Source organism: Chionomys nivalis, chromosome 2 (genome assembly GCF_950005125.1).
Source record: "Chionomys nivalis chromosome 2, mChiNiv1.1, whole genome shotgun sequence".
NCBI classification, from domain to species: domain Eukaryota; kingdom Metazoa; phylum Chordata; class Mammalia; order Rodentia; family Cricetidae; genus Chionomys; species Chionomys nivalis.
The window spans coordinates 59,997,568-60,019,042 of NC_080087.1; the positions used below are offsets into that span (position 1 = coordinate 59,997,568).

The 21,475-nt window shown below is 40.6% G+C and overlaps 1 protein-coding gene across 1 annotated transcript; it reads left to right on the forward strand.

Annotated features, from left to right (window-relative positions):
* The first annotated feature begins 8,001 nt into the window (after positions 1 to 8,001).
* Positions 8,002 to 8,333, forward strand: LOC130870474 (alpha-ketoglutarate dehydrogenase component 4-like). Its single transcript, XM_057763233.1, has one exon. The coding sequence runs from the start codon at positions 8,025 to 8,027 to the stop codon at positions 8,331 to 8,333; it is 309 nt and encodes a 102-aa protein (XP_057619216.1). The 5' UTR covers positions 8,002 to 8,024.
* The last annotated feature ends 13,142 nt before the right edge of the window (positions 8,334 to 21,475 follow it).

The following is a 21,475-nucleotide window of genomic DNA, read 5'->3' on the forward strand; positions in this document are numbered from 1 at the left end:
AATTTTGAACTATCCCCTGTGTCACCGAAGTACAAAACCTAGTGTGTGCTGGGCACTTGTACACAGGCAATTCTCAATTAGCTGCTATTATGTTCCCACCTCAGACCAATAATCCACAACTAATTTTTAATTGATTTTGGAAATATTTCAAATTACTCTGCCTTTTGGTATGCATTGTGCTCAATCTCCTTTCACTATCTCAGATCGCTGTTGGAACTGGAGGGCTAAGTGATAATGAATGATAATGAGTCCAGACAATGAAAATTTACAAAATAGAAGATCCAGACGAAGATAATAAGACTATGCAAGCAGGATCTTTTTACCTTCTTCACTCTTAATTAATTCCTTCATTCTGACAGTTTAACCTTAGATGCGCTTCCAAGTAGCTTTCCACTAGGATTTTTCTCAATGATTTTCACCATGATAAAGTGAATTGAGTGCAATATTCAAGTATTTGTGTCAATGATACATCCTTGGGGTACTGTGGCTTTTTACTATTGAAAATTCATCCTTATAAACTAGAATAGAGCTGGCAATGGGTCTTTTTCAAGATGAAAATTCTAGGTTTTGTTAAGATGGATTACACTTGCTTATAAAGATAGTTAATTTGGGGACAAATAGTTTTCTAAAAAATATAGCCAGATTAAACACTAAAATAATAATAATACCTTTCATATGTTTAGAAATGTACTCCATATCCTGTTAGAAATAATGAAATATTTCATCTTCTCTCTCACAGGTCACACCTGATAAGGAAAGACAGAGATGACACAGACAAGTCCCACAGGCCTGGACTGAGTTTTAGCTGTAGGTCATTTCATTAATAAGTAACTTAACAAATTAATTCAAGCAGAACAGGGAACAGACGTTTTGTTTCTGCTATGTATGCAAGGTTATAGAGTCATCTGCCGCTTGACTTTGACAACTCCATAGGTGGCAGAGATAGCAGCCATGTAGCAAGCATGTTCACCAATGCCTAGAGTCCCAACAGCTGGGAGAATGACACAGGAAGAATGCGGAGTTCAAGGCTAGGCTGGGCTCACAAGCCCCTGATTAAGGAGCGACCGAGAGCTGATTGTTGTTGCTGTTGTTGTTTTAAGGCTGTGGTCCTGGTTATGGCAACCAAGCACAAATGGATGGACTCATAACCATGAGTATAATGAAGCAATATCAAAACAAGAATGATAATAATAAAGAAGAGGACATGAAGTTGGGAAGGACTGGAGACATGGGAGGGTAAATCTGGTAGGAATTAGGGTCAGTAGTCAGGGGTGAGTTGGCAAAAATATTATATTAAAAAACTTAAAGAGATATAGTTGAAGTACCAACTGAATTGGCTTAAGATCTAAGGAGGATGGACAAGAAGCTAAAATTCTAAAATTGATTTATTAATTCATTACCATTATTATGAATTATTATTATATTTTATATTTATATTATTATTATTATATTTGTGGACACAGTGATTTGCTATGCAGCCCGATCTGGTCTCAAACCACCTTCCCTCTGATAGGTTTTGGAAAGAACCCTCTCTTGCCTCTTCTAGCTTGCAGTGGCATCCCACATCCTGGTCATCTTCTCTCTGTATGGTTTCCCGTGGTCTTCCCTCTGGGCTTGTCTCCTGTCCAGTTTTCCCCTTGCAAAAGGGTAGTGATGGTTACAGAGTAAGGCTCACCCTAATGTCACCATTTATCTTGACAACCTACAAAGACCCTGAGATACTGTGGCTCGGACTCCAGCATCTTGGCCCAGGAAACCAGACAGCTACCTGTCAACTGTTACATGGAGCTGCTTTAGGAATGTGTTATGATGCAGGCAGGACTAGAAGCCACCTAGAAGTGTCATCGTAGAAAGAAGAGGCTAGAATTGAAATTTAAAACTATGAAATCTCCTTTTAAAAAAAGTAACATCAAGTTCAGCTGTATAAAATGTCTTTAAAAAGAAACCAAATTATCTTTGCTCTATAAGATGCTGAACATAGCTTATCCAAATTGATAAGTTAGTAAAATTAAAAAGATAATACAGTATCAAAAAAGCTGGGGGCAGAAAAGAAAATCAGATAGAAACAATAATAAAACAAAAAAAGATAATGCAGAAGCTAGAGATCAATAGAAGAAATAAAATTTTAATTCACTTTCCCTATATGATTCAGCTATTTTAATTTTTGGAATTTAATAAAAGATTTGGAAAAGTTCAAAATTTTCTACCTGCTTCTGCTTCACTTTGTAACTGGGTGTTTAACTAGAATCACAGACTGCAGGATAGGGGGCAGCAGCACACAGCACGTACAGCTTGGCACTCACAGTGGTTCTGAGCTTACCTCCAAAGGGAAGAAAACTCGTGAGAGGACATCATTTTCATATGAATGTTTGATATATAAATATGTATATGATAGATAGATAATAGATGGATAGATAGATAGATAGATAGATAGATAGATAGATAGATAGATAGATAAAAACCATTTTACCAGAGCACAGGTAGGCCATTGTTAGGTCTTCCTTGACTTTTAATTCATCTTCTTTAGAATTGTTTAATTTAAGAACTCATTTTAAAAATATCAACAAGGTCAAGCATGGTAGCACATGCCTTTAATCTCAGAAGTCAGGGGGTAGAGTCAGAGGCCAGCTTGGTCTATATAGTGAGTTCCAGGATAGCCAGGACAATGTAGATAGACCATGTCAAGAAAAGAAGAAGGAGAAGAAGAAGGAGGAGGAGGAGGAGGAGGAGGAGGAGGAGAAGGAGGAAAGAAAAAAGAATGCTTGCTATAAAACTTGAGGATCTGAGTTCACTGTAAACATTTAAACACATAAAAGTTTCAACAATCCCACTAGGTGTTTAAAGGATCATTGTCTGGCTAAGATCAAAAACACTGATGACAGCTTATGTTGGAGAGGATGTGGAGTAAGGGGAACACTCCTGAATTGCTGGTAGGAGTGGAAATTTGTACAACCACTTTGGGAATCAGTATGGCAATTTCCTAGGAAATTGGAAATCAATCTGCCTCAAGACCCAGCTATACTAATTTTGGGCACATACCCAAAGGATGCTCAATCATACCACAAGGACTCTTGCTCAACTGTGTTCCATAGCAGCATTATTTGTAACTGTCAGAACCTGGAAACAACCAAGATCCTCTGCAAGAGCAACAAGCGCTCCTAACCTCTAAGCCATTCCTTCAGCCTCCCCAAAATTATTTTTAACTGAGAAATCTAACCCACATAGTCTAGAAATACCCACTTTGACTGTATATGCAAAGGGATTGAAATCACTTATGCAGAAGAGATGTCTGCCCTCGTGTACATTGCAGTATATTTACAGTAAGTAAGATATAGACAATGTTGCCACCAGTGAATGAATGAATGAAAGTTCTGTTGTTTGTGACGTGAATGAATGTAAAAGACATACTAAGTCAAAGAAACCATGGCCAGAAAAGCATATGCGGTATGGTCTCATTTGTATGTGGAGTCTAAAAGAGGTGAATTCATACAAGTAGAGAGTAGAATAGTAATGACCAAGGACTGAGGATTGGGAAAGGATAAGACAGGGACAGCATGAGCCAAAAACACAGTTCAAACAGAAAGTGCCAACGGGATCCTGCAAGAATTGCCAAGAATAATTTGTATTTGTTCATAATACAAACAAATGATAAGTGTGTGAGGTGAGGGGTATGATAATTAGCTTGATTGGCTAACTGCACAATGTATAGATGCCTGGTAGCATCACAATGCTCCTCTCAAACATATATATACTTATATATGTGTACACACACACACACAACTTATCTCCAGGCCAGGTCCAAAGACCTGTAAGCCTAACAAAAGGGGCAGGAGTGCTGAGGAAGGAAGATTGCAAGTCCAATGCCTTTCTGGACTACATTTGAGTTCAAGGGTAGCCTGGGCAACTTAGTGAAGCTTATGAGTTAAGAATAAATTTTTTAGGGGCTGTAAAGATGCGTTAGAGGTTAAGAGAAATTCTTGCTCTTACAGAGTATGCGGCTTAGCATCAGCACCTACAGGATGACACACAGCCTTCTGTAACTCCAGTTCAGGCAACTGGACACCCTCTTCTGACTGCATAGGCACAAAGTAGACAGGCAAAACACATGAATACGTGGAATATAGTAAATACATCTTTTAAAATGATAATCTTAATAAGTTGTTTTTAAAAGCAAAATATGTCTTTTCAGATAGAAAGTCGCAAGGCAGATGGTCAAATTGTTTGAAACAGACAGAGCTATTAGAGAGCTATTATAAACTCCATCAGAATTTATATTGTTTAAATCACTTTGTTCTTCTGCCCTAAATAATAACTTTATCTTTGTTTTGATTCTGAAGATCATAAATGGAGTCAAAACCACAATGAGAGGCTGGGGAATAGTTCAGAGCTACAGCTCTTGCTTACTAGGTCCTGGGTTCAGTCCCCAGTACAGAAAGGGACCAGGGCTGGGGCAGTGGGAGGAAAGGCACAGGCTTCAGCCCAAACTTCAGCTGTTGCATAAATACAGTTGCATCATGTCTCAGACACCACCTGAATGTGTAATTTGCATAGTCTTCTGGCACCCACAAATTACACAGAAAGAAGTTTCTGGAATGTGGGCCTTAGAAGGGCCTATGAATGAAACCATTGATACAAATCTCTAAGGACTAAGTTCAACACCTTGAGTTACACGGGAAACGAACAGGCGGCCAAGGGAACACAGGTGTGGCATGTCCAAGAGCCCACACTTTCAAGTGTCCGGCAGCCATGTTCTCCTCAAGCTGCATCCCCCGGGTGGTCCAGCTAACAAAGCTTCCTGTCATAAAGCTATCATTCAGTACAAGGCGAGTGCATTGTGAATGCCAGGTTCAAAGCAGTTCATTGAAAACTTCTTGGTAAGTAATTAAAGCAAGCTGGGGTTTTGGGACGTTCTCCAGGAGGGAGCCCATTTTGAGAACAGCTTTCCAATTCACAGGATTCATAAGCCAAGAGCAGGCTTAGTTCAGAAGAATAAACACACATACATACACACACACACACACACGTATGCGTGCATGCACACACAGGCACACGCAAGCACACACACACTCATACACACAGAGACACATACATGCACACATACACACACAGACACACACACATACATACACATGTGCCCTCACACAGACACACAGACACACACACATGCACGCACGCACACACCTCACAAATTGCAAGATTAAAACAGAATCGAGAGCAGGGCCAGACCACAGCAAAAGAGTGGGGGCTTAAAGAAAATGAGATATTTTGTCTCCAGAGTCTTTTGTTTATTGGGCTCTCTGACTTGATTGCAACTACTGCCTCCCGATCCAAATCTTTACAGAAGAATTGTAGGTGAAGCTGCTATCTGCCCACCAACCATCAGCTCAGCCCTGGCTTGCTTTGGCTTGATTCTATTTTACTCTCTTTCTCCTTTGAACAATACACACATGCACACACATGCACACACACACACACGCACACACCAAATAAATAAATAAATGTATCAAATATAAACGTCTAACTTCGTTAATATATGACATAGTCTCTTCCTAATAATTTCCATAATCAATTAGCACCAATTTGTAAAGATGTACTCTTAACATTGCTTTGCGGAGCTGAGATAAACAGAGAAACTCACACAATTCAGAAATCACAAGCACACATTTTTACTACATATTAAGTTGTGTGGTAAGTGAATACCTTTATTGTTTATAAATCTGTTCTCAATAATTTTCCTAATGATCTGGGAATTTTAGCTACCTAAATCAAATCTTGGCTATTTCTAATCTGTGGTTCCGTACTTGCTGCTCAAGGATGGGAACTTAGTTCAAACACACACTATTCCAGTAAAACGCCAGTGTGCCTACATATACCTGTAACCCCATGAAGGTAGAGACAAGAGGGGGTTAGCTAGGGCTTGCAGGCCAGTAGGCTGTCTTCAGACACAGTGCGAGACACTGTCATTGATGATAGAGAGAAAAAAAGAAAGGGGGGATAGTGCAGAGGAATAAAGAAGATAAGAAGAAAGAAAGAAAGAAAGAAAGAAAGAAAGAAAGAAAGAAAGAAAGAAGAAACAGAAAAATTAAAATTAAGATTTCACATCTGTTCATTGGCAAATAAAAAATAAAGCATTTTTAAACAAATTCCTCATCTTCTACTGTAGTTGGTTTTAAATATATCTACAGAGAAAGCAAACTCAACCATATCCTATATAGAAAGTCAATCATTTTGGAAATCAATTTTTTAGTGGTCTGAAATATTTCTGAACATGTCAGAATATGATCTAGCTGTTCTTCCAACTGTTTGCAAGATTAAAAATAAAAAAATGAAGTCATGCCATTGTTGTTGCTTTCTCAGTTCTAATGAATAACAGTCCATATTTGGATAAGGTTTTCACTGAAATACGTAGCACAGAACATTTCAGTGTTTCTGCCTTTCTGTTTTAAGTGTACATATTCTAAATGCCATGTGCCTGAGATTCCGAATGGGAGATTCCAGTACATTCTGGCAGGTGTTGATGGCAGTGATGTTTCGCACAATCCAGAAATACAGAACATGTTTTGTTTCTTGAGAAAAGATTATTGAATAGAAGTGACACTGGGGAAAGAGAAAAGCCTGCTCTCCCAAATAAAACATTACTAGTTGAAAGAATTATTCGTGCTATTAGAAATAGCATAATTCCACCTGATTCTCGTGTATTACACTGCTTGCATGTTTATCAATCCATATTTGAGTTGATATATTTAGTCATATTCTTAGTCACTGCATAGTGACTAGGAAAAGTGGAGCAAATCTATAGTCAAAGCCACAGTGGTAACAGCTATTTGTATTTTAACTGTTCTTTATATGTGAACAAAGTTTCAGTAAGTATGCTGGTAATTTTTTGATGATGTAACAAGAACTCTGATTGCTGTGGCTTATTATTTTACTGAACTGCATTTGAGGGGGGGAAAAGCTAGCCACTTGACTTATTTATTACTCATATATTCCGTAACATACTATACAAATACATGCATGTCAACTGAGAAGATCATAGATTTCCCAGGAAGAAGCACCATACAGTCAGTGGCAGTGGTGTGTAGCTGCAAAGCAGAGGATTAAGAACAGACATGGGAAATGTCTGTATGAATGACTGACATAATTCCACACAAGGCACCTGGTAGCATCAGTCCATTGGAGGTAGGAGTTTATCGATGAATTACTTGAAAACCATCATTTCCTGTTGGCATGAATGTCGTGCCTTTGTCGATTCTGTAGATTTTAGAGGTTACATTAGCTGGAGTTAGAAATGTTTTGCGTATTTCAATAGCATTTTTGGAAGGGGTTTTGCCCTAACGTGCTTTGTCTAAGCATTTTTAGTTTTTTAACCTTATAGATCTATTATTTATATATATATGATTTTGTTTCTAATTTTGTTTTTCAATTTTTTTATGTGTGCAAATTTGTGTGCATCTGCATTTTTGGGGCTTTTTTGGGAGGAGGGGCTTTTTTTCCTCCCTGTTTGCTTATTTTGTCCTATTCGGGTTTGGTTTTGTTTTACCTTATTTTATTTATTTATTTATTTATTTATTTATTTATTTGTTTGTTTGTTTGTTTGGTTGGTTGGTTGGTTTTTCAAGACAGGGTTTCTCTGTAGCTTTGGAGCCTGTCCAGGAACTAGCTCTTGTAGACCAGGCTGGCCTCCAACTCCCAGAGATCCGCCTGCCTCTGCCTCCCGAGTGCTGGGATTAAAGGCGTGCGCCACCACCGCCCGGCACCTTATTTTATTTTTGTTGTCTTTTAAATGTCTATTTGTTTTCTACGAAGGGTGAGAAAGAAAGAGTGTGAATTTGAGAGGGCAGAGAGGTGGGGAGATCTGGGAGGAGCTGGGAGAGGGAAACTGGACTCAGGGTATATTGTATGAAAAAAAAGTCTTCAATTTTAAAAAGGAGGGTGGAAATAAGGTTCAAGATTATTCAAAGAGAACTCCCAATACTTTGCCGCTCGCCTTCGCCCCGGAAGCTGCCCCTGCTCGGTGGGTCACGATGGGCAGCATGATGGCTTCCGCCAGCAGGGTCGTGCAGGTAGTGAAGCCACATACTCCATTAATAAGGTTCCCTGACAGAAGAGAAAATCCTAAACTCAGTGCCTCAGACGTTTTGAGATCTGCTGGGCTACCCTCTCACTCTTCTGTAATTTCACAGCATTCTAAAGGAAGCATAGCCCCAGATCTGCTGATGCATCCGGGGCCACCAGACACTGCAGAAATACTAAGAACATTACCTCAGAAGTACAGAAGGAAACCTATATCTCAAGAAGAAATGGACTTCATCCAGTGTGGAGGTCCAGAATGATCGCTGTGGCTGCTGTTTGTCTCCAGACAAAAGGATTATCTTTACAATAAAAGACTTCCAAAATGTCAAATGAAAATTGTATATTAAACAACCTTAATAAATATTCTGCAAAAAGAAAAAAAAAGATTATTCAAAGAGAACAAGTAAGCAAGAGAACTGTTACAGTTGAGGAGATGGTGTGGCCAGTAGACGATTCCGTGGCAGTGGAGTGCACAGCGGGGGAAAGCGACCACAGCCACACATCCTAGAACTTAATTTCCTGGAGTGACCATGGCGTTTCCAGTGTGGCTTCGATTGGCTGCCATGGTAATCCTCAGAGTGAGAGTATGAGACTCCCTGACGCTGGGTCAGTGCCCTGCTTCCTAGAAAGCCGACTACATAATTTAAGTAATTCATTGCTTCCTGGAGACAAACATTAACTCCTGTATAAAACTAGGATCTTCTGGTAGTAGGCAGTACTTCTAAGACTGTAAGAGTCTAGATTAAAACATTTCTGAGGAAAAACAATTTAGCTGATATTTAAATGGTTTCTCTATCAAAAGAGCTGTGAAAACATGTGTTAACCTAGTCCAGTGCTTCTCAACCTTCCTAGTGCTCTGACTCAATACAGTTCCTCATGTTGTGGTGACCCCCAACCATAAATTATTTTTGTTGCTGCTTCATAACTGTAATTTGTTATCATTATTAATCACAATGTAAATATCTGATATGCAGATGGTCTTAGAAAAGGTCATTTGAGCCCCCTCACCAGGGGTCACAATCCACAGGTTGAGAATTGCTGACCTAGTGTGATGTAGTCAAGTTTAACTCCGAGAACCCAGGGATTCTTTTGCAATCCAACACTTCTGACTTCCCAGTCACCTAACCCTGAAGTTTCCAGAGTCCTTTTCATTTTCTGTGAACTGAACTGGTTAGGAATGACAAGCAGGGGACTGACAGATGCTCAGCACTGCCTGGGGGACTCCTGGAGTCCTGTTTGACTCCTATCTTGGAGCTCCCAAGTTTGAAACCCTGCTGTCATTTGGTGGCATTAATGTTTCCCCAGGAGAAATAAGAAGCTTTCTGTCAACCCAGTGAGATCTATGCAACAGGGAGAGGAGCTACTTTCTTTTGAGCCTCTAGACCTTAAAAAGGGGGTTGGGGGAACTGACTTGTCTGAGGAAAATGGGGTAACTTGTAAATGGTGTTTTTAGGACGTTTCTGAGATGATCAGCAGAAATTGTGCATTGATTTTGCTTTCCCCTGGTTGTAGAAATAAAGACAGAACAGATGTGACTGGAAAAACAAAGATAAATTAAGTTGAAATGGTTGAGCTGGGAACAGGTGTTTTTCTGGTGACTCAAGGACACAAAGGGACACAGCTCCTAGTGTGAAGAGGGAGATGGACTATGTACCTATACATTGTACTACAAGGCCTGTTCCCAATCTGGGGCTGGTAGTCCCCGCACTGAGACATTAAAGCCAGTTGAAGATACGACCTTAAGTTAGACCCACGAAGGAGAAAGGATTTGAGTCTGGGATACCCTCATGCCTCTCTCTCCATCCTCCCACCACACTCAGAAGTAAAAGGCACCCTTCAGAGGCGACAATGGGGCTGAGCAGAGATGGGCGTGACCTAAAAGGCTTCCCTCCCTCAGTTCCCACACTGCTGTTCTAAAAACAGCTCCACTGTGGGTCTCTGTCTCTATCTCCATCCATCGCTAGATGAAGGTTCTATGGCGATATGCAAGATATTCATCAGTATGATTATAGGATAGGTTCATTTCAGGTTCCCTATCCTCAGGTGCCCCAATGAACTAACTGGGGACATTGCCCTGGGCTTCTGGTAGCCATTCCAGGTTCAAGTCTCTTGCCAACCCTTAGGTGGCTCCCTTAACTAAGGTATGAGTTTCCCTGCTCCCCCATCCAACCTTCCTTTACCCCCAATCACCCCGATTCCCCCAGTTCCCCTCATCCTCTCCTTCACACTTTTCTCTCCCCATCTCCCCTCATCCCCATCCCACCCCACCCCCCAAGATTCCCATTTTTTGCCCATCAATCTTGTCTATTTCCCATAGCTGGGAGGATATCTATATGTTTTTCCTTGGGTTTACCCTCTTGTTTAGCTTCTTTAGGATCACAAATTATAGACTCAGTGGCCCCTATCCATGGCTAGAAACCAATTATGAGTGAGTACATCCCATGATCTTCTTTTTGGGTCTGGGTTACCTCACTCAGGATCGTATTTTCTATTTCCATCCATTTGCATGCAAAATTCGAGAAGTCATTGTTTTTTACCGCAGAGTAGTACTCTAATGTATATATATTCCACACTTTCTTCATCCATTCTTCTATTGAAGGGTATCTAGGTTGCTTCCAAGGTTATAATGAGGAGCAGAAGGAGAGAGAACATGAACAAGGAAGTCAGGACCATGAGGGGTGCACCCAACCACTGAGACAGGGGGGCCGATCTATTGGGAGCTCACCAAGGCCAGCTGGACTGCTACTGAAAAAAACATGGGATAAAACCGGACTCTCTGAATGTGTTGGACAATGAGAGCTGACGAGAGGCCAAGGAGAATGGCACAGGAACTTTCATCTGGCGATGGATCGAGAGAGAGACAGAGACCCAATTTGGATCAACCGTCTGAGCTCTTAAGGTCCAAATGAGGAGCAGAAGGAGGGAGAACATGAGCAAGGAAATCAGGACCACGAGGCGTGCACCCACCCACTGTGACAGTGGAACTGATCTATTGGGAGCTCTCCAAGGCCAGCTGGACTGGGACTGAATAAGCATGGGTTGAAACTGGACTCTCTGAACAAGGCGGACAATGAAGGCTGATGAGAAGCCAAGGACAATGGCACTAGGTTTCGATCCTAATACATGAACTGGCTTTGTGGGAGCGTAGCCTGTTTGGATGCTCACCTTCCTGGACCTAGATAGAAGTGGGAGGACCTTGGTCTTCCTGTAGAGCAGGGAATTTGGACTGCTCTTCAGTATCGAGAGGGAGGGGGAGTGGACTAGGGGGAGGAGAAGTGGAGTGAGGATAGGGGGAGGGGAGCGGGGGGAGGGGGCAATATGTGGGAGGAGGGGGAGGGAAATGGGAAACGGGGAGCAGTTGGAAATTTTAAGTAAAAAAGAATAAAAAATAAATAAATAAATAAAAACAGCTCCACTTTCTGCAGAACTCCCTGACCCCATTCTCCCAACAAAGCCACCCTCGTTTTCTTGCCCAAACAAATCTTAATTCATTTTCTATTTCCTGGGGTAGAAAAAGGTTCAGACCGATGCTTCAGGAGCTTAGAAACCAGAGCAAAGGATTTAGAAACAAATGGCTCTGCATTTGAACCATGGCCATTCCAGCCACATGAGCAATGGCATTGTTTCAGTTTCTACTATTAAGTGGCAATGTTAGTAAGATATCTGTCACAGAGTTGTGATGATGACTCAATGAAACACGTGCCTGAAAGTCCGGCTGTGCAGAAAGTCCTCTGCTCTTTTCTGTAGTCAGCAATATTAATTTCTGAGACTCCCGATGGATTAGTCATTCACTCATGCATGCGTGCTTGAATTCAGGACTTATTTGATCAGCCAAGTGCCAGCGATAGGCCTAATGCTGTATCTGGTATTGAGCAGGAAAATAAATACAAAAAGAATATCAGGGGTAGAGAGTTGGCTCAATGGTTAGAGGATTGGCTACTTGTCCAGAGGACCCGGGTTTGATTTCCAAGACCTAATGGCTGCTAAGAACTATCTGTAACTCCAGTTTCAACACTTTCTTCTGGCTTCTTCAGGCAATCTGAGCATATGGTACACCGACATATGCAAACAAAATACACATAAAGAAGAAAAATGAATAAATCTACAAAGAAGAATTTCAGGCTTCTGATATCAGGAAGATACAAGAACATTTACGGTGCGACAGACAGGCCTCTGACCTCAGGAAGGGTGATGCCACTGGAGACACAAGAACACTTAGGGTGCCATAGACAGGCCTCTGACCTCAGGAAGGGTGATGCCACTGGAGACACAAGAACACTTAGGGTGCCACAGACAGGCCTCTGACCTCAGGAAGGGTGATGCCACTGGAGACACAAGAACACTTAGGGTGCCACAGACAGGCCTCTGACCTCAGGAAGGGTGATGCCACTGGAGACACAAGAACACTTAGGGTGTCACAGACAGGCCTCTGACCTCAGGAAGTGTGGTGCCACTGGAGACACAAGAACACTTAGGGTGCCACAGACAGGCCTCTGACCTCAGGAAGGGTGGTGCCACTGGAGACACTTGAATGTGTATAGTGCCGCAGACAGTCTTTGCATAAGTACAAATCAGTAAAACGTGAATGAGTGGCCAGAGTGAGGCCCAGTGGCTCATCGGAGACTCTTGGAGAACAGAAACTCTGAGCCAACTTATAACTATACTTAGGCCAGAGATGCACTTTTAAAGTGAAATGTCCTTACCTGCCTGTCAAACCTTCAGATTCTCTGTCCCCCTGAATGAAAAGCCCAGTGTCTGATGGCACTTCTGGCCTGGCTGACCCAGAGTCTTCACAGTCTTTGGAGAGCCCGGTATTTTGACTATGCAAGTCAAATTCATGTACAAAGCCTTTTACATTTTTATGTTGTATTTATATTTAGTGTCTTACTTTCTAAAACAAGCATAGACTACTCTGTGTTAAGAATCAATAGATGCCAATTTTTTTTAAAGTTTTGCCCCTTTTGTTTGGCTCTGTGATTTCTTCCCCTGGACTCTCTCTGTCTAACTATACTCAAAGCATGTGAGGTTTGAACTAATTTTTCAGTGATAGCGGCCAATTATAAAGCAAATTTTGACTTCATGTAAGAAATGAATCTATTTGCAATGAAAGGAAAGCAAAGCCTGGTGAGCATGATCTCATGGTGCTGTGCTCCAGAAACCGATACAGCTGTGCCTGGTGTGCGCTAGGTTTCGATCGTGTGGGCAATTAATAGCGGTCCCTCCATTCTCAGAATTGATCATAACCATGGGCTAATGATCCTAGCAGAGGAACTACAGACACAAAACATGCCATAAACTTTATTACCGCTCCTCCTCCATGTTGCTGGAGGCAATGCCAAATGCGTATGGGAGTATAACATGTAGGTATATGAAATTGGGGTGGCTGAATCACCAGGTTTTAAGAGTTCCAGCCTTCATATGTTACTCCCTAAAGTGAACGCTAGCTGTCACGTCCACTCTTTCCAGCCTAGCCCCATTGTGCCCTAATGTTTGTCATTGCAAATGACAACTCCAAAGCAACAGAACATGACAATCTGAGTCATGCAGAAAGAAGGGGGGAAGTGCCAGTATAGAGCTGGGGCCCAGAAACAAGCTGCTCTGATCCCTGCCATCGATCTTATTGTCCGTAGGCATCTGTAAAGATTACATATACCTTTGGCTTTTCTTTGCTTTTGGTTTAACACACAGAACTGTTGAGGGGAGTGTGGGTCTTGGAACAAACTGGTGGTTTGCTCTCTGGTTCAATCATTTCAGTGGTGGTCTGCAGTTCTTTTAGGAATTTTAACGTATTACACTTTTTTCTCCTTAAAAACACATGGGGATAGTCCCATTTTCAACTCTCAATCCAGGACAGTAATCAGATGTCAAAACAATGATGCCTAAGGATGGTCTTTCATAGCATTGCAAACTAAAGTATTTTTCTAAGGGATAAATATATACATGGAATTGTTTATCTGAATGCCTTAATTTTTCAAAATTTATACATTTTTACTGGGGTTTTCCTAATTATTGAGAAATGGTAAAGAAATGTAAGTAACACAGACAAGAATTTCTTGGTATAAAATAAAACTTTGCTGTTGCCAAGGCTACTGGTTGCTCTTCACGACCTTACAGTAAGGTTCTGTTGCTGAAGACAGACTTACTTAAGCCATCAAACATGGAGAAGGTGAGCTTAGCTAAAAGCTTCACCCATACTTACTAATGTTCATGGTGTTGGAAGATACTACGCATGATACTAGAGGGAAAAAATTAATTATCAATATCACTTAGCTACAAAACCTGTAACCAACAACAGTGACCTTCCTGCAAGGTATATTGACGCAATACTGGCACAAATGTTTAGAAAGTAACAAACCACTTTTTGATTGGGCTTAAGACCCACTGCCTGAAATGGAACTCACACAGGACACTGCTGAAGTAGAAAAGAACCTAACACTAAATAAGTCATAGGACCTAGGCAGAAACCTACTGCTATTATTCCGCTGAAGGGCCATAGCAATAACATGACTCTGGATGACTGAATATGAGTATATTGCTATACCCAAGATCAGTGAATCACTCAATCCTCATCAAGGAATTTCATCTTGCAGTGGATGGTAATTAAGATAGAGACCCACAACTGGACACTGTGCATAAATGGAGAGATTTTAGAGTCCTTAGTCCTAAACGGAATGTCTTTAACAAACCTCTTCTCTCAAGGTTTAAGGACCTATGTAGAAGAGGAGGCAGAAAGATTCTGAGAACCAGAGGTTGTGGATGCTGCCAATGAAATAGCATCTTCCAGACACAACAAAGCTGATATACAGATAAACTCACAGAAATGGTAGCAGTATGTACAAGATCTGAACAAAGCTCACAACAGACAAAATCCCAGCACAGAGAAAGGTAAGTGGGCACAAAGTCCCACCCCTTACCGTGAAGCTATTTGCAACTTATAGTTGCTAGAGAAGGGAAAGTCAATTTCTTCATTGGAGTAAGAAAAAATGTATATCAACCACACTTCCAGGCAGACCCTAGCACCAGGAGACACTAGGCCAACACAAAATAAACTCCATGTTTTTTATGGTTTTTGCATGCTTTTGTTTTGTTTTTGTCTTATTGTGTAAATGGAAACTGCTCATTCATTTCCTGGCCTCCCAGACTCAGATAATCACAAAAAACTATATTAATTACAATACTGTTTTGGCCAATGATTCAGACTTATTCCTAACTTGCTCTTACATTTTAAATTAACCCATATCTATTCATATGTGTATCACCACAAGGCTGTGGTTTATCAGTAAGGTTTGCAGCTACATGGCATTTGTCTCCTTTGGCAGCTACATGGTGTTTCCCCGTCTCTGAGTAGTCTCTCTATATATCTCTGTTCCGATTTCCCACCTGGCTTGATTCTGCCCTGCCATAGGCCAAATCAGCTTCTTTATTAACCAAATATAATAAAACATATTCACATCATACAGAGGTGAATCCTACATCATCTCCTTTTTTCTGTCTAAATAAAAAAAAAACACTTTAAATTTAACATAGTAAAATTACATATAACAAAATAGGTATAAGGCAAGAATTACAGTTACAACATTTCTTTGTGAGTCTAAAGTTTCATATTTAATTTATCATTTATCATACCTATGGAAAACTTTAACTATAATTTTCTGTCTTCAACTCCACCAAAGCCCACAGACGGATATATTGCCTAAGTAAACAGGAAGTTCATTGTAAGCAACTTCCAAAACTCTAGAATTGACTGAGACATCTTGCTGCCTGGAAAGTCATCCAAAGTTCTGTAATGTTGGGGCATCCATCCATCTTCAGCCTATAGGCCCATTGTATCTGGTGAACTTTTCCATGAAGCAGGAAATTTGAAAGACTGTTTAGCCTATATTGGCAATTTGTCAGCCACTTTCTTCTGTGTCCTGTAGAATGTCTGGCAGACTCTTTTGTGAAGCAGGAGTCCTGAAGGACTGTCTCACCTTCTTTAGGCAAGTTCAGCAGTCATTTTTCTGTGGGTCCTGCATGTCCAATTTATACAGTATACCATCAAGTAGTCCAAGCAAAAGCAGTTTCTTGCCCAAATGGTTAGCCTTGTCACATTGAAGACAAATTCCATAAGAAATTTCTTTAATGCCCATCAACTTCCCTTAAGTAATTGGTACTGCCAGAGGCAGACATGTCTCATTGTCAAAAAAAGTCTAAGTTTATAAATCATTTTAACTGTTACATTCTGTAGGTCTTTGAAAGGTTTGAAGAATATCCACCTGAAATATATCTCTGTACATCGAGGAAACCTAACTAACATGAATACAAATTTGACTACTATAGATGACTATTAATCCATAAATTTTAACTATACATTACATTTTAAATGAGCTGAAGAAGCATAATACCTTAAAGAAGAGCAGAAATACATATACACAATGTAACAAAATCAACCTTAAATTTGCATCAGTAGACCAAGATCCATGCCAATGCCAAGTATTCATCTTTATATTATATTCTCTTACTTTTTTAAAAAAAATTGCCAGGCGGTAGTGGCGCACGCCTTTAATCCCAGCACTTGGGAGGCAGAGGCAGGGGGATCTCTGTGAGTTTGAAACCAGCCTGGTCTACAAGAGCTAGTTCCAGGACAGGCTCCAAAACCACAGAGAAACCCTGTCTTGAAAAACCAAAAATAAATAAATAAATATACAAAAATTGACTGTGACTATTAATTACTTATAATAAACCCCCTTTAAAGGAAAACCTACATTTATAAACAATCATTTTGGGAATTTATGCATAGTTTTCTTTAAACTGCTTCCTGTTGTTTGTTGGGCAAAGTATTTGGGGGGTTACAGAGACCTTTCTGGGGGTCTTGTTTCACCAAACTACATTAGCCTGGAAGGAACACAGGTTCCCATACTCCATGGAAACAAAAGCAGAACCTCTTTTCCAAAGCAACAAATCCTTAGACTCAAATTTTCAAGTCAAGATACCTTTAAACTATATATGCTGGTTTAGCTTAGCAGCCTATACAATGAAATGTCTCTCTGTACTTAGCCCATTCACAGTCAAAAAATTCAAAGAAAACACAATAATATACATAATCGAGACTTTTTGTTTTTTTTTCCATTTTTATGTGGCTTATTTTTCAACTCTATTACTTTTTAATATTTACTTTATTATCTTTACTAATATTTACTTTAATCTATGACTGTCTATACTCTTTTATATTACTTTTACTGTCTCTTTAAAGACTTCGTTTTATTTTTTTTATAACTGCCTATACCCATTTTCTTTTTTTCTTAAGCCTATGTACATTTTTAAAAACACTGTGACCTGTTCAGAAGGTTATTTCTGTCTGAATCTGTCTTTATTGTGTATCTGTAATTTTTTTTTTTTTTTTTGATTACTTCTGTAAACTGCTAAGCAGGCGTGGCTAGGAACAGAGCAGCCACTTTGGCTTTGGTTCTACCTTGATTGGCTTTCCAACCTGGCAGAGGTACATCTACCACCAGCTCTGGGAGCCATCCCAACTCTGGGAAGCAATTGCCCCATGCCGCCACCAAGGAACTTGAGCACACTGCCCACAAATCCCATTCAAGTGCTCAGCCTCCTGAAAGAGTCAGAGACATTCATGCTGCTTGTGTGAACCAGGAAGCTGCCTCTCAAAGAAGTCACACAGCTTTTGTTACTAATACTGAGTCAGGAGGCCTTCTCTTAAAGGAGCTGCCTTTTCTCACTGCCAACAAACAGAGCCTATCCGAAAAAAGAAATGCAGCTACCAAGAAGCTGTGCTTGGCTCCCATTTTTTGTGGGTCTAGAAATCCTCTTTATTTTTTTAAGCTTTTTGTAAGTCTTATGTGGATCCATGCCCTAGATGGTGGGTGCCATTTGATTTTGGGAGTTTTGTTTGTTTGTTTTTAGTTTGTTGATTTTTATTCTTTTGAGTTTTTTGGTTTGGTTGGGTTTTTTTTTTCTCTTTTGAGAGAGACAGAAAGAACTTGAATATTGGGTGGACAAAGAGGCTAGAAGGACTTGGGGGAATGGAAAGAATGTGACAAAATATATCTTATAAAACAAAATTTAAATAATGACTTTTAAAAAGAAAAGAAACGCTTTTAACCCTAACTCTTGGAAAGCAGAGACAGACAAATCTCTGAGAGTTTGAGGCCAGCCAGATCTACAAGGTGCAGAACAGTCAGGACTATTTCACAGAGAAACTCTGTCCCAGAGAGAGAGAGAGAGAGAGAGAGAGAATGGGGCGGGGCTGAAGTGATGGTTTAAGGACAGTCTAGACTACACAGAGGCCCTGTGTTAGCAAGAGAAGTGGAAAGAAGAGCATTCCCCTTCCTGCTCATGTCCTATTTTCCTGAATAGTAAATAGTTTGAAAGGATGACAATATTCATGAATCACTGTGAGATCATGTTTGACTACTATTTGTAAATCCAGTGGTGAATGTTAACTGAGAGTGCAGAACCTGTCTAGATGTTACATAACCTCGTCACTTCCCTACTATTATGAAAGTTTCAAATATGAAAAGATCGAAAGTCAGGAAAATTTAGTCGTGAAAACACAGTAGGTGCCAAACAAGGATTCAAACATCACATAATTTTACGCTAGGCACCATGATTTCCTCTTTATATAACATTTTAGATGAGATCCAAAAGTTTGTTGTGTGTGTGTATGTGTGTGTGTGTATGTATGCATCCACACATAGCAAATGACACAAAACTCTCCATCCCAGTTATACAGGGTCAATAATTTTCCATTCATATTTCTACTTCAACAAACTTATTATAATATCAAGAAATACTTCAGTCTTTTTCATGTATGTGATGTGTGCATGTTTGTGTATTATATGTGCATCTTTCTCTGATTAACCTCTTAATCTCCATGGTCTTAAATAACTACTGATCCTTGGAGTTGAAAACTGCAAAGAGGCTAAGGCATACTGGGCTGAATATTTCAATTCTATTTTCTCTGTATTTAAATTACCCATATATTGCTGAGTATTGTGGTTCACTTCTTTAATGCCAACATGTAGGAAGTTGAAGTAAATAAAGTTCTTTGAATTCAAGGCCAGTATGATCTAAATATTAAATTCCAGGTCAGTCAGGGCTATATAGTGAGAATGTCAATATAGATAGATAGTTGGTAGATAGATAGATAGACAGACAGATAGACAGACAGATAGATATAGATGGATAGATGATGGATAGCTGGATGGATAGCTGGATGGATAGCTGGATGGATGAATGGATGGATGGATGGATGGATGGATGGATGGATGGATGGATGGATGGATGGATGGATTCACTTGAAGTTGATGCCCACCCTTGAAGCTCTCTTTATATTCTTTCTCCTGTTTAAAGAATCAATTTCAGGACTGGAAAGATGGCTCAGTAGGTAAGAATGCTGGATTTATAAACTAAGTTCAAATGGAACTCACCCACATCAAACCTTGAAACCTTTGTACTGTGGGAAGCAGAGACAAGAAGATTGCTGGAGCTTCCTGGCTGTCAGACAAACTCCAAGTGCAGTGAGAGACCCTGTTTTGGGGGAATAGGGGAGTGACATAACAAATACAGATCAGCGACAATAAGGTTAAATTCTAGTGATTCTAGAAATGCCCTGCATGGCATCTAGAGAGACTGAGAGACACAAGCACTTGCAAAGGGTCATCCTGGTGCTGAGCTATTTACAGTGTGCTTCTGCTCAAATCATCTTATATTCATAGTACAATGCACCTACAGTTCTACAGTAGAACAAATGAATGACAATAGGGTTAAGACGGGAGACAACGTATATTTTAATTCACGTTAGCGGTGGGTATGCATTCAAAATACGGTTTCTACTAAATGGGTTTTGCTTTCTGCTATGGTTTGCAGTGTGCCCCAAGGGCCGATGTGCTAACAGCCTGTAGCATTTAGGGAGGCAGTAGAGCTTTTAGGAGGTAGGACCTCATGGAAGGAAAGTGAGTCACTGGGGATAGTCCCTTGAAGGGAGCTGGCTCCTTTCTCTTCTGCTTCTCAAAACTGCTTTGGTCCGCTATGCCTTCTCCATGAGGTGCCACTTCACCACAGGCCAAAAGCAGTCACCCAGCCATGAACTGAAAGCTCTGATTATAAGCTAATAGACCTGTTCCCTTACTAAATTCATTCCTCAAATGTTTTGTCACAGTTACAGAAAGCTGGCTAATATACTTTCACATGATTACAAAGTAAAAGCCTCACATCAAACCATCCATTGAAAAAGTGTCTGTACAATGCCTAAGGCAGGGAGCAGAGGCCGAGGGGGAGGGGAAAATACCAGCTTTCCACTATTTACTACCATACTTAATTATACATATAATCAGGAATTAATATATTCTTTTGTCCATGTGTATATGTGTAGAACACATATGTTCTCTTGTCCGTGTTGAAGTCTTCCTAGAGTGCTACTCAGATTAGCGATTCAGTGCTGTTCATAACATGAACATGCCCTGTGCATCACTGACGGCCCAGCATGAGAGTAGTCACACATGAGCCGGTGCCGCTGGCCAAACTCGACACTTTTCCATATATGGAAGGTATCAGGACAGCCTAGCCCGGAGGTGGCAAAGTAATGGATGACTCTTGCTTCAGGGGATGGCCTTGGCCACTTCTGGCTGGAGGAATGTGCTAATGGCAACAGCTGTCCTCTTTTGGAACAGAGTGCAGTGATGGATCCAATTACCAGCTGCTTTAGTGAAAAGCAGCGTGATAAAAAATAGGAGACAAGCCAATGATTAATCATCACCGGTGACTTCCATCTTTTCATCGGGATAGCATTGTCCAAGTCCTCTGTGCTTGTCTTTAAGCACTGGCGCAGAGGCTGTGTAAATGAATAACCTTTGTGAAGGTCTCTGAATGGCTGGGCTCCTACACGGGGCTCCTCTTTGCTCTTCAAGGCCATTGATTACATAGTGACTTCCGGGCCCATCCCTGACATTTCCTGGCTCTGGGGGCAAGATTACAAATTGAGGACTGTGTCTCAAATGTCCAAATATTTGAATTATATGTCAACAAACTGCCAAATAAAACAGATTCTATTCTGCTCTGACAAATTTACCGGCAAAGTGACCTGAGAGCCTGGTATGATTTTAGAACTTACAATTCTTTAGAATTTTTACCAGAACATTCTAGCTATACTTTACTGCCCTTCTTTTTCTACTCCCAGTACACTGCAGTACACAGAGCATCCTGCCTTTTTGCATGAGGATCCTTTGTCCAAAAGTCCCCAAGCTACTCCTCAGGTTAGAAAGTTCATTTGTGCTTGTGAGCAGCTTGGCGGGAGGTGTTTGCTCAGATCCTATAAACAAGCATCTATCCCTCAGGATGCAGAACTCTGGGTTCTGAGCACCTGGACCTTATAATCTCCCTAGGAAGGATGACAGCAAAGTCG